Source organism: Myripristis murdjan, chromosome 10 (genome assembly GCF_902150065.1).
Source record: "Myripristis murdjan chromosome 10, fMyrMur1.1, whole genome shotgun sequence".
Classification (NCBI taxonomy): Eukaryota; Metazoa; Chordata; class Actinopteri; order Holocentriformes; family Holocentridae; genus Myripristis; species Myripristis murdjan.
The window spans coordinates 14,013,937-14,027,121 of NC_043989.1; the positions used below are offsets into that span (position 1 = coordinate 14,013,937).

Here is a 13,185-nt window from a genome sequence, read left to right on the forward strand (position 1 = left end):
AAGTCAAGGTCTACTGATTACGTGGTTGAATCACGTATTGCAGAAGTTAACACGTCATTGCTTGACAAGGGACTGTCATTCTACACCAGCATGTGTCCAAAAATAATTCAACTTCCAGTTTTGTTCCCGCTGTCTCCGAACCTCCCTGTTGTTCTCAGGGGAACTAGATCATTGTCTATATCATGTAGCTGATAATCAGTACTCATTGCCTAAAGGAAAAATACAACCCTTAAACCATTTAACACTGCTTAAAAAGATACGCTATTAGTGAAGTAGTGTCTTAAACCAGCCTCGCTCTTCTACAGTCTTCGATTGCTCCAGAGAGTCTGCACTGCAGCCCGTTAAAATTTGAGTGTGAGACAAAACTGCAAACTGTTACACCACAGTGTTTATGAAAATATGTTCCCTCTCGGAAACAAAATCAAAGCATGTTACAATAATGTGTGCATGGCTAAGTTATTAGTAACACTCCAAACAGTGTTGAAATGAACGTAATGCAGACGAAAATGATCACATTTGACATTGTTGGGCATAAATGATGCATCCATGTCTGATCACAACTAACCACATTTAGCAAGGTTTTAAGAAAAAGGACGTTTTCACAGCTGCAAAGCAAATGTGGATGTGGAGAAATGACCAGATATCCCTCTTCCCTTCCAGTATCAGATATAGGCATGCAAAAATAAAGACGTCAGGTGGAAGTGTTTGTCTTGTTGAAGTGCCTTCTATTTCTGGGCTCATTTTGTTGCTTGGTGGTGTGTTTTTTTAATCTCCTGAAAAACTGACCACACATAAAATGTTATTTTCACACCGAGATATTTCCAGTGCAGGTACTATAGAGCTTGTGAGGAAGAAAATATTTTTAACTACCTGAAGCATCAAAAGTAAATGTTTGGTGTTTTGGTAAGGGTTTATTTCTAGACTCACCATCATACAGGGAGAGATCTATTATAGAAGAGGCCTAGGTACCAATTTTTCCACTGACAACAGCCTCAATAGGCCATAATGCCTCAATATCTCACCACAAAATGACTCCTGGAATGCATTAAACATCCTATACTGATAATATAGAATAGTATAAGATTATCCGAGAATGTAATTTTCCTTTAAATCCAGCAAGCATGTGAGATTCCAGCCAATAACTAATGACCCAGTGCTGTCACACACCTCGCAAACGGCAGGCACCAGGCTTCTAAAATACACCACCATGCTCACGCACCTCCCCCTCCACAGATAACACGCTGTATTGTGCATGCGGGGGATTCACATAGTAAGCTCCACATGTTCACATAACCCCCCAACACACGCTCTCACTCACACACTCACACACATATCCTGGGGGACTGCTCATTTACTCTTGCCTTGCCTCATCCTTCCCACCCCTCATTTCTAATCAAGCATGTCTCTCTGTATGGACTCGTTCTCTAGGGCTCTGTGTGTGTTTTTGTGTGTGTGTGCGTGTGTATGTGTTTGTATGTGTTTGTATGTATACGTGTGTGGGTGCATTTGCAGCACTGTGGCCCCCCAGCACAGCCAGAGCGCATGTTCGGGAGGCACCTTGGTGGCCCCCTTCCATGACTGACGACTCCCATGCTTATTGGGGCTTTGTTGCCGTGGCAGCGTCTCATTATGTAAATGATGTCTCCCTGGTGAGCGGGAGGCAGGCGCAGCCACGATGTTCACTGCTCCAGACTGTGTAAAATTGGCTTCAGGGACCAGCGAAGGATCGTTGCTATATTTAGCAGTCATCTTAACAATGTCTCCCCCCCCCCCATTCTTTCTCACATCTCTGAAACAGAGGGTCCTCTCACATTTAACACTCTTTGCATCAGATTAACATAGTGAGTATTAAAACATGACACACACACAAACAAACGACCACCAACATTACAATGCCACTTCACCTACATACTGTAATTTTTAACCCTCCATCTTAACCTTCTTCTCCCCTTTAAGTATTTCACTGTGGGTGTATTACCTTTCTCTCCCATCTTCTCATCAGTGCTGAATGAATGAGCTTTCTCTGAGGAATGGTACTAATGGCTTCCTGCTATATATCATCTTTCATATTCCAGGACTAAAGAGGTCAATACTTAGTGACTAGATCATTTCAGACATTTAACCGAGCGTCCAAAGAATTTAGCAGGGAGTGATCGTATCCATGTCATATTGATGCTATTTCTATTCATTAAAAAAAAGATTATATAATTTAATACATGTCAGCAGTCAAATCAGCTGTAGTAAGCACACTGTCTGTGCACCCTCTCCCTTGCTCCCTCTCTCACTTTCCATTAGCTGCTATAATAGCCTTAGAGCTGTTTATTTCTAATGATGTCAGTAGATATGTCCATTCTCATTACCGCTCGAATGTAAACACTTGTTTACCTTGGCTCGGACCCTCCCACCCGTCCATCAGACGCCTTGAAGCTTGAAAAGACAAATACATGCTGTTGTCTGCATCCTCTGCATGTCTCTAAGGACTGAGTCCATATCCCAATTCTAATGAAACAGCTATTTTGAGTGAGTGGCCCACAAATCAGTGTGGTCAATAGCATTAACCTTCATAGTGCAGGCAGCTTGGTGAAGGCAGGGGAGCAGCCAAGACTTTAATTAATGAGCGGCAGCTGAAACTGCTTACTTCTCTTCATGCTTCCCATCACCGCTGTAAAGGAGCAATGACTACACATTCTCATTTAACCCGCCAGCCAGCTGCAGCAAAGAGGTCAGCCGCTGGAAAAGAGGTTTTAATCTCAACTGGGTTTTTCCTGGTTAAAAAACAAGGTTGATAATAATAGGTTTGAGGAGGGGGAAGAGCGGGAACTCTGGACTGAATTGAAGGCTATGTCCTTAATGTAGTACAACACCAGCTAGTTACTGGCTTGCTGCTCAATTCCATAACAATTCAATAATAATAAGGTAATGTTATATACATAGTGTGCATTTTTAATGGCAAAGTACTGAAAGGTATGAGGACAGACAGGCTATTGAAACCAGATGCAGCACGCAACTTCATTTAAGACCCTTCCCATATATGGTACAAAAGAGTTTTCCACCAACAAAACTCAACTAATAACTAATTTGATTTTCGCAGCCTTTTAAACACTATATGTCATCATATCACTTCCAGGAGTTGAAAATCTCTTTTTTGGTAATATTTATAGAATGATAAAACACATGAAAATCTTGCTAAGATTTTATACATTTCAAATATGTTACACAAACAAAAAAGCCTCATGTACTTTTATTGGTATTAAAAAAAAAAAAAAAATTACATGCAACCCCATTCATTCGGAGTGCCGAGGTCTGCTGATGATGGAGGTAACAAGCAAATAAATGCACAGCTTCACTTCCATCCAGTCTCTGGCAGTGAACTTTTCCTTTTCCTGGGTAGCCAGTGTGGCTGAGGTGGAGCAATGAAGTGAGCTGATGTGAGGCCCTGGTTGTAATCTGCTTTCTAAATTATCTCTTGGATGGGGGGGAGCAAGAGCAAAGTGATCCCAGTGTAACACTACTATTCTCTGCACGTGCGTGAAGGAGATGGAAGCCCATCATTCTGGTGCGCCTGGTGAATTAGCACCACAGAGACTAGGGCCTCTCTCATAGTTAAGCTACTGCTAATCACTAATCTTCCCTCTGCTCGAGGCAGAAGCAATTGTCCGCACTTACCAAGAACCCAATGGGAGCCCACTGGCTAGCGCGCTGTCTCTCAGACCTGCTCTGTTCCAGCCTGTAGTGCCTGTTTAGTACCAGTGGCCCAGCCTTATCGCCTCGCTTTCTTACCTCGCTTTAATCCCCTTTATAATTTTCACCAACTTTAATTAGTTTGTGTCCAGAGGAACTATTAATCCTGAGCATGATTTAAAATACAGCATCCAGCAAGCCATAAAAGCTTTGTACATTACATGACTTTGAGACCTTGACTTCATTCGGACATTTATCACCGGTGATGCTCTGAGTAAGACACACCCCTCTCTTCGATCTGTAACTCATAGCAATGCTAGATGAGTGTGTTTCAGTCTCAACTGGTTCCATGCAGGTTGTTCTTGGTGACAATGACAACTCATTTTGTCTAACCTTGGGATAATTGCTTCCCTGACCTCAATCTGCCCTCAAAACCTATAAAAGCTCCCCTCAACACCAGAGGTGTTCCCTCCCAATCCTCAGTTTGACATAATAATATTACAACTAACTAATGTATAAAACATTGAAAAAAATACATTCTAACAAGCTTTAAATGACAATCACAAGCAGCCATAAAGGAAAATAGGTCCAATTAACAGTGTCTTGCAAACAGTATGATTCTATCATACATAGTCTGAGGCAAACATGATGTCATCTCCTTGAAGGATTTGCTATATCTATAGTTGAAACCAGCAACGCTCTCACAAACACGACCACTTGTGTAAGTTTACACCCCCAGTAGTCCCTCAGTCGGTTTGGTGATAAATGACAAAGACATCTGTGGTATTCACCTCCTGCAGAACTACATGTGACACACACACAATCTGAAAGCAAGCTAAGGGTGGTGTGAAAGCTTACAGACAAATGAGTCAGCGCTGCCACATGCTCAGTTGAACAGATGAGCTCTTCCCTTCATCTCAGTTGGTCTAAGAGCGTTTGATCTGCTGTGAATCTGTGACCCATTAGCATTAAGAGCTGAAGGATTTTCACACACCTGGCAAAGGTATTATAGGGGGACTATTTGATTCTTAGCTATTTTTCATCTCCTCTATACGCTGTGTGTAAAAAAAAAAAAAAAAAAAAGCACTAGACAATGGCATTAAAAGTATGCTTCAAAGCAGCTGTACAAAAAGTGGAGGTAGACCAGATACAACATACAAATATGTGCCATTTTTTGGTGATGTCATTTCTGTCCATCTTTGCAGATAATAGGCCAGTTGGGAAATCACTCATGTCCTCCTCTGCCTAGTCCTATTTAAAGCCCTAAGCTAAGATGAAGACTGTTAACCTCAATCCCCATGGTAGACTTGGCTTTATGGTTTTAGGGTTTATAGAAAAAGGTCAGTAAGGCCCATATAGCTGAGGTCAGCTGTAGACCACACGAGAGCCACAGCCATTCCATTCTGAACTATTTCAATCTTCTGGTCTTGTGAAAAGACATCAGTCATTGTCATCACTGCAGTTTGACACACATAACCACAATTACGAGGGATTATCTTTAGATGGGATTAACTACAGTAGCATGGAGTGCATTTCTGAAAGTAAAACTGCTGTAATCCAAAATCCACAAGTGATAGATAATCCCACACCTTTGACATTCTGATCCCCACCATTATTTTGATGAAAGAACTCAGGTGTAGAAATTAGAATATTATCATGAGCTATGTTCAACATCAGTGGACTGCAGCCAAATCCAAAGCAGTCCCTCGAGAGAAAATAATTTAATTACAGAGCCAAGCCAGTGTTTGGTTCCAGCTCAGTGCTTCACAATTTTCTGTAGTTGACAGATGAGACATTTTACTCACAATAATTTAGCAAATATTTTTTAAAGATCTTTCGGCTATCAGTATTTTCTATTCCAAGGATTTTGGCAAAGCAAAAGCTTCAATGTAAAAATTAAGTACCCTACATCCAAACTATGATGACACTGTTACAAGCATAAAAATAGGTTGATTTTTATTAGTTGAGTGGTAAAATTGCACAACCACACATCCACATACCTGCCATGGTGTCTTTGTGTTACAATATATGGGACAAAGTGATGAAGTTGAGCAGAAAGGCAGATTTTTTTAAACATTCAGGCCACTTCTGTTACAAGGATTCAAACCCTTAACTGCCTTTGATGGAGAATGTTAGGAGAGAAACCTGTATGATGTGGCCAACTTAAATGTGCACTAAAGGCGGTATTGCAGTACTGAATATGGTCACAAACACAACAGAAACAACTAAAAAAAAACGAGATGACTGAGAACAAGATAGGTTGAGAGGAAGACAGAAAAAAAAGCGAGACTAGTAACCAGTGACAGTAAGAGACATCATGTCACTGGTTATATGGTCTAGCAAATCACAGGCCCAGATGCAGGCATGTTCCAGTAGGCACTGAGAGGATCGCTTACAAAGCCATTCATCTCAGAAGACATGCAGCTGTGTGGATTACCAGCAGCAGGCTGACTAATGCACCAGAACAGTCAGGTATTTAGAGATTTTAGAGGCAGACCACTTCAAGCAATGATGACGTCAGACGGCAGAGTGTGATTCCATTTTAAGGTCAAATACTTGAAAAGGAGAAGAGGGAGCACTATGCCTGTAAAAGATACACTTTGCCGTGGTTAGGAACTATAAGATAGATCCTCATACTAATTTGATTTAGCAAGGCCTATTAAATATTTCTGTGGCACACTGTACAAAAAAAAGCAAGTGGTATGGAACTCAAGGGAACATGATAGATTAAACCAGGAGTCAACGCACCAATCACGGGGCATGCGTGTGGTTCAGCAAGCCAAGCTAACAGAGGAATGGAAGAGACAGGCTCTCAACATTCCCTAACATTTCACCAATCAGCGGGCGAGGCAGCGATGGAGAGTGGCAGGTCTCTGATGCGAGGCGAGCCAGAGTCCTCCAGGCAGTGTGGCTGGATCTGCGTCAGCACCAGGAAAACGCCTGACAGGACACGGCTCCAGCACCTCAGCACGACATCTTCCAGTGTAGCACGTACCCCCCTCATAAACTGCATTTGTTGTCTTCAGTACATTATAGTGCATTTACATGGAGGTGGTAGATATGCATGGACAATTACTCTTACTGGGACCTCACTGGGTAACTGTGTTTGGTTTACTTTTTTGAGCATTTACAGAACTACATTATTTTTGTTTTTGTTGTTCCCAATTAAATAGCCAAGTGAATATTTGATTAAATATTAAATATTTGAATTTGGTGTTAGGTGATGTTCTCTCCTTTTTGAACCACATGGGATAGATGACACTGTGTATGACAATGTTCTGTTTTGTAAATTGAATGTATGTGAGTAAATAAAAATAAAGAAACTCTAGATATATTCAAAAGTATTCTACTTTGACACGAGAGGACTTTCACACCCCCAACTTGACTTCGACTACGGTAAATTTTCAGAAAAATAGCAGGAATTGTACTAGAATGTAATAGAATATTCTGGTACTCTTTTCACCCCTTCTAACTAAATATCCTAAATTTTCAGTACATGGTTGGAATGAAACCATACAATACAAATAATCATAATACTGATCTCATAAATTTGTGAGTTTTTTCTCAGAAATGTACGACTTTTAGTCTCGGAAAGTTTTTCCCATGTATATCCAAATAATAATGTTAAAACTACACAGGAAAATCTGTAAAAAGAATACTTTAACAGTGGCTGAATTCTCCTGTTGTACGAGTTTGTATTGACCACATGTTGTTCAGAGGGGCCTCTAAGAGAGCCAGCCACTGGATCGAAAGATTTTAATGATACTGTAGGTAGTGTGTTGTTTTGCCGATAAAATTAAGACTAGGTGCCAGTGCATTGCAGGACAGAGCTGCCTTGCTCGTGATTAATGAAGGGACTCCAAACTCCTCTCTGGGTATCTATTGATTCAGCGCTGTGGCCGGCCTCGGGCTGAATTAATCTGCCTGCAAATATGCAAGACTTATGCTTCCTGCTCCACTCGGCCCTGCAACTGCAGGCATGAATCCACTGGCTGACACTCACTACCCAAAGAGGCTGGGGAGTCTATCAATGCACTGGACTGAAATGAAGTCTGAGGAGAGTGAAGAAAATGCAGTCAAAGTTATGTCCCTACTGCTGTGTGGCATTTACGAGCCTTCTGCAGTAAATGTATGAAATAAAAGTCACAGAAAGTGATCGCAAAACTGACAACACGGGATGGAAACTATTAAAAGATTGCATGTTTTGCCATCAAATTATATAATTGCCATGAGGTTGGGATGTCTGCATAATTGATGCACAATGCATCAGTGCTGCACAGTGAATGGATATAAACAAGTGTTCATCTAGTTGAGTTCACAGGCCTTGAGATGCTGTGAGGCTGAGAGAGTGAGTATGTCATACTTTGACATATCACTTTGTCTGGACAACTCAGATTCACAAGGACAGGGGGAAACTAACACAGCGATTCACTGGTGTTGATATTGGAGCCCCAAATGCATGCACGCACACACACACACACACACTGTTCTCTACCCCACTATCTTTCCTGTCTCTCTCTTGCTCACTCTCTATCCATTTGTTCTGTTTTCATATTTTTTATGTACTGCTACAGGAAGTGCTTCTATCATATGAATGTCCTTTCTCTGACTTAGCCACAAACAATAAAGTGACATACACACTGAACACAATATCCAGAAAACGATAAAGCATGACGTTGTCTTGTGCGGCTCAGTGAGAAGTGCATGGTTTGATGCCTAGTTCAATTTGTGATACGAGTATCACTGGGGCCACCAAGAGTGAAACTGTTTGATTCAGTATCATTTCAGTTTATTAAAAAAAAAATCCAAATAGAGTTTTATCAATAATGACAAATTATCTAGCTTTAACACCTGTTCCTTAATCCCACTGTTCAAGGTTTAGTTGTGGATTATGGTGAGTCAATGATAGTCATCTTCACTTCCTAAGACAATAACACATACCGAAAGCTCAACATGGTAACGCTAAAACTTAGACTGGCACAACTGTAAGCAGTTATGCATGTATAACTCTCACAGAACAGCACAAGGGATGTGCAGGACCTCACATGTAGCACAATTAAATGGTTAAAAACATGAATATGTTAATATGCATTCATTTTAGCAGTTTGCTGAATGAGATTGCTGAAACAATCTGGAGTGAGGGGTCAACCTGGGTAATATCCCAGGGCTTGATCCACTGTTAACAGTGCATGTGGTGTGTAAGTCTCTTGTGACTCGTGTGTGCTACATGATAAGAGGTTGGGTGAAAGATGGATAGTGGGTGGTGGTGATGCTGGTGGTTGGGTGTCACTGGGGCTCTGCGAAGTCGATGGAGTCAGAAGGTTCAACAAGACGACAGCGCTCAGGAAAAAAGCTATTGAGATGGCAGGTGCTTCCAGCTGTAATGGGCTGTTTCCCTGAAAATCACTTGCAGGGCAGGTGGTGGCCAGTGTTGGCAGGGTCAGCACTGACTTTTCCCTGTTCACTTTCCTGCTCATGTGCCACTTTAGTCCTTGATGGAGGGCAGCTGGCAGCAAGTGACCCTCTCAGTGATGCAAACAGCAAAGTCCAGTTTTCCTAAAATTGAAAAGCAGCAAAGCCAAACCTCATACTGGCAGAAGGAGGACTGGAGGGAGGCTTGAACTATGTGTCTACAAAGCCAGACTGAGACTTGCAGAATGCTCTTGGTTAAAGTGAAGATGTTTTCATCGAGTTAGAGAGTTCTGGAGATTACACTCCCCTAAGGCTTGAATGAGTCAACCATATTCACACATGCCATTGATTTCCAGGCAGAGATGAGATAGCAGGTTACTGTGGATGCTAATCTTAAAATCAATTCTTTTGAGCATGTTTTCCTCAAAGTTGTTGTCAGCAAAGCGTAACGCCAGCCAGGTTAACCTCTATCCAGTAGATGAACCTTCTGATGTGATTTCAGGCAACTGAATAAAACTAAACAGTGTGAACAAAACATCTCTGAAACTAAAATATGAATCTCAAACAGAATGGAATAAAAATACATTTCTTTTTAGTTGCTGTCTTTTGTCTTTTGTTGCTTGTACTTCATCAACTGATCAATTTGTTATTCCTGCATGAGGTTGCGAAAGAAGTTTGTGAAAGATTTGAGGCGGAAACACTTGAAAAGTCTTGAAAGAGGACAAACTAAATTTCACACAAATATTCTAGCAGCATCATAAGTGTTTCTTAAAACTATGATATCAGTTTAATCATCTGTATCACAGCAACTGCATGTGAGCACTTACAGGACAGTGCCCTCAAAACACAATAAGATGAGGCAAAAATACACTTTTCTCAGTTTTCTGAATACAGGGTGTACCAGTTCACTATATGTGCTGTTTAATTTAGTATGTGCTGTTTAATTTTATAATTTAACATGCATACAACAAATAAGCACAGTAGTTAAGCAATACACAAAGTAAAGTTTCTGTACACTATATGTGGTCACTTTGAAGAGCTATAGTATCTTTTTTGTTTGGGCCTGAAATCCTGACATGTGCCACATAACTTAGCAATGCGGACAAACCTATTAGGATTTTAGATTTGTTGTGCACCTGAAAACATGAGCACACAGCATCATTTGCATTACTTTAAATAAATGGGAAAGCTCCAACAGTAGAAATAGATCTATATTTTTTTCATCAGCCTCCATGGTTTAAAAGCCTCTGGCTACTAAGCTACAAAGTGAAGTAATATTATTGGCTTATAAATTACCATACAAATAATCTTAACGGATTTTTCGGTAACAAAAGTTATTAATTCTAATGCTCATGGGAGCTACAAACACGGTCGACTACAGTGAATATGGGTGGGTGAAAATTTTTGCCTAATCCCATAAACAAATTTGTTGGTACAATTTTTTTTTCATGCCAAAATAAACACCAATACAGCGGTGCAGTAACGTGTGTATCAGTGCGTAAAGTGTCGTGCGCATCCCCGGCATACATGAAGCAGTTACATTGATTAGTCCCGCCAGGTTTCTCTGGCAACCCCGTCTCCTCTCTGTCTCCATGGCAATGGATAGGCAGTTTACATCCCCTCTGTGAGGAGAGGTGCAGGGCCTAATTTTTACACAAAAGGTCATAAACTCAGGCTACGAGAAGGTAAAGTGGAGGCAGCGCAGGTTAAGATGATACTATCGACCTCAAAAGTGATGAGAATATGTTGTTGAAGCCTGGGCAGCATCGGTCACATGCGGAGAGGGTGCAAGCAAGAAACACAGAGAGGCATTTCAACAGGATGCCAGTGACACAAAGTATCACTGTCATCATGTTAAAGCCACAGCATGTTTACTCTAAATGTAAAAATCCTTTTTAAAATAACTGGTGCCACTGACCATTGTGCTTTTTTACTGACCTGTAATTTGGTGGATTTTCTTTTTGCCTAATTGATTCCATGTTTAGGACGGTCACCAAGAAATAATCAAGTGAAAACATGTGGCATCTCAGACCAAGTACGTCTACTAGGCCTAATAACATCGCACTGCAGATGGCAACTGCTTAGATTTTAAACAGCAATATCAACATGCATTGTGCTGGGAATAGCTTGTTAACAGTGGGCAGGCTGCTATTGTTGTCAAAAATCTCAAAGGGTGATTTGAGAACCATGCAAGGAATGAATGGGCGCAGGGTCGCTTTAAAACCTGTGGTTTAGAGGTAGCAGACTATGCACGGCAAGGCTCGCCTCTTACCCTTGGAAGCATCCTTTTCTTCTTTAGGCTTCGCCACTTTTCCGCTCATAGATCCCAGTTTGGATGTGTAATTCCCGATTTAGACAAGAATCGAAATCCTTTTAATCGCTGACTGTCCTCAATGAAATCTTTATCAAAGGTTCCAGGTGCTGAGATAAGGGCTCTGTGAATGGAAAAATAGGCTGCAATTAGACCTCAAAATTGCATTTTCCTTTCATAACGCAAATGAGGGGTAAGACAGGGCCACAAAACAAACCAATAGCCTATATTGCCTGAGCTGCTCAACATTCAAGGTGTTGATCAGGCTATCAGTGAAAGCATCTGATGCTCTCTCTGAACACACTCACACGCCACACGACAAATAGCCTTTTGAGTCCACAAAGCCCATATGCTCTCAGTAAATGCCAAGGAACAGCGTATGCAGCTTTCCATCATAAACACAACCTTTCCAGCGTTTTAAAGCAGCTTTAGCCTACCTTATCTCCTCCACGTTTTCTGCTACATCAATGCACATTGATGAAAGAAAACGCTCCCACCATGAATCCCGTTATGTTGCATACAAAAATCACGACCTGCTCTGTTGTGACAAAGGAGCGGAGCAAAAAGCTGCGAAATTGAGCGCAGGTTTTCCAGGGGGGTTGTAGGGGGGTTCAGTCGACGTTTACAACAGACAGAACGGACACACAAACAAAGAGTGGCTCAGAGAAACTACCCTATCTATAAAGACACCCCGAGAAAACAAATGCCATCCAGATGTAGCCTGAGCGAGCAGGTTTCCTTGTCTGAGGCTTTTTTTCTATTGACGAGCTCTTCCACAGGGTCGGCGAGCCGAATCAACAGGATACACAACGTGAGAGCGCTCCTGCCGTTACAGCGCCGATTCACACGATGAAAAAATGCGTCTGATTTCAATAGCATCACAACTGTAATGGAAACTATTCGAGTTACCGCTTCCATCCATTCATGCAGTCACCGTGTGAGGAGTGAGAGCAGCTGTGGCTGATGTGGCACCGAATTAAAGCAGGAGACCGTGCTGCATGGCGCGCACCATCTTGCTGCTGCTCCCGTTCAGCTGCCTCGGTGTCACCTCATTCATATGCCTTTTGTTGTTGTTTTTTCTGAATTGAGCTGTTTTCTCTGGGCTTTATGACATAATACGCCTCGAGCAATTAGGCTGGCTTCTATGAGAGGCTTTTCCATCCATTTCATTGATGATCGTAGCTTATCATTCATTTAATAAATTAACTTTGCAGTCTAGAATGCGCAGGTGTATGCACATTAGACAACTTGGATAAAAACTAGGTTACGTGGATAAAAAACTCAATGATGCTTTATCAGTCAAAGCACAAATCTCAAATAGGCTATCCTTATTTGCATGCGTAACTTCTCTATGTTATCATACATACCGATGAGGTCATATTTACGGTCGGTTATGTTGCATCATAGCCTACTAACATCCAGAAGAGGACCGACTGTTGTGCACTGCAGAGATGAACTCACCTCGGTGAGAGAAGTAGCGAGAAACGCACCTGTAAAAACGATTTGTTTATTATGGCAGTTTGGTTGGAGTGGCTGAAACAGGCTATGCCATGCGTAAATCCTCTCCAAATGTGTCTGTGCCAAGGCTGGCCAGTTGCATCTTTAGTAAACTTTTCTTTGCCTCTGCTGTTGTTTGAGGTGCCTGTTCCTGAAGGACACGCTGTGCGACTCAACACACGCACTGCAAGAACACTCACCTGAACAAGGCACTGAATCTATTAGGCTTTTAAAACTCTTTTTCCTGCATATGAACTTTTCTTGAATCAGCTCTCATTTCCTTG

General features: G+C 41.6%; 1 protein-coding gene across 2 annotated transcripts in view; it reads right to left on the reverse strand.

Annotated features, from left to right (window-relative positions):
- Positions 1-12,416, reverse strand: part of fgf13a (fibroblast growth factor 13a) — a 123,399-nt gene extending 110,983 nt beyond the window's left edge. The window contains exons 1-2 of one of the 2 annotated variants that reach the window (XM_030062504.1): positions 12,314-12,416; positions 11,366-11,528 (exon numbers count right to left, since the gene is read on the reverse strand). In XM_030062504.1, coding sequence (XP_029918364.1) covers positions 11,366-11,414 — 49 coding nt within the window. In that variant the 5' untranslated portion in view covers positions 11,415-11,528; positions 12,314-12,416. Of the gene's footprint in view, positions 1-11,365; positions 11,529-11,841; positions 12,284-12,313 lie in introns of those variants that run through there. The other variant, XM_030062503.1, reaches the window with a different exon arrangement.
- Between the last annotated feature and the right edge of the window lie 769 nt (positions 12,417-13,185).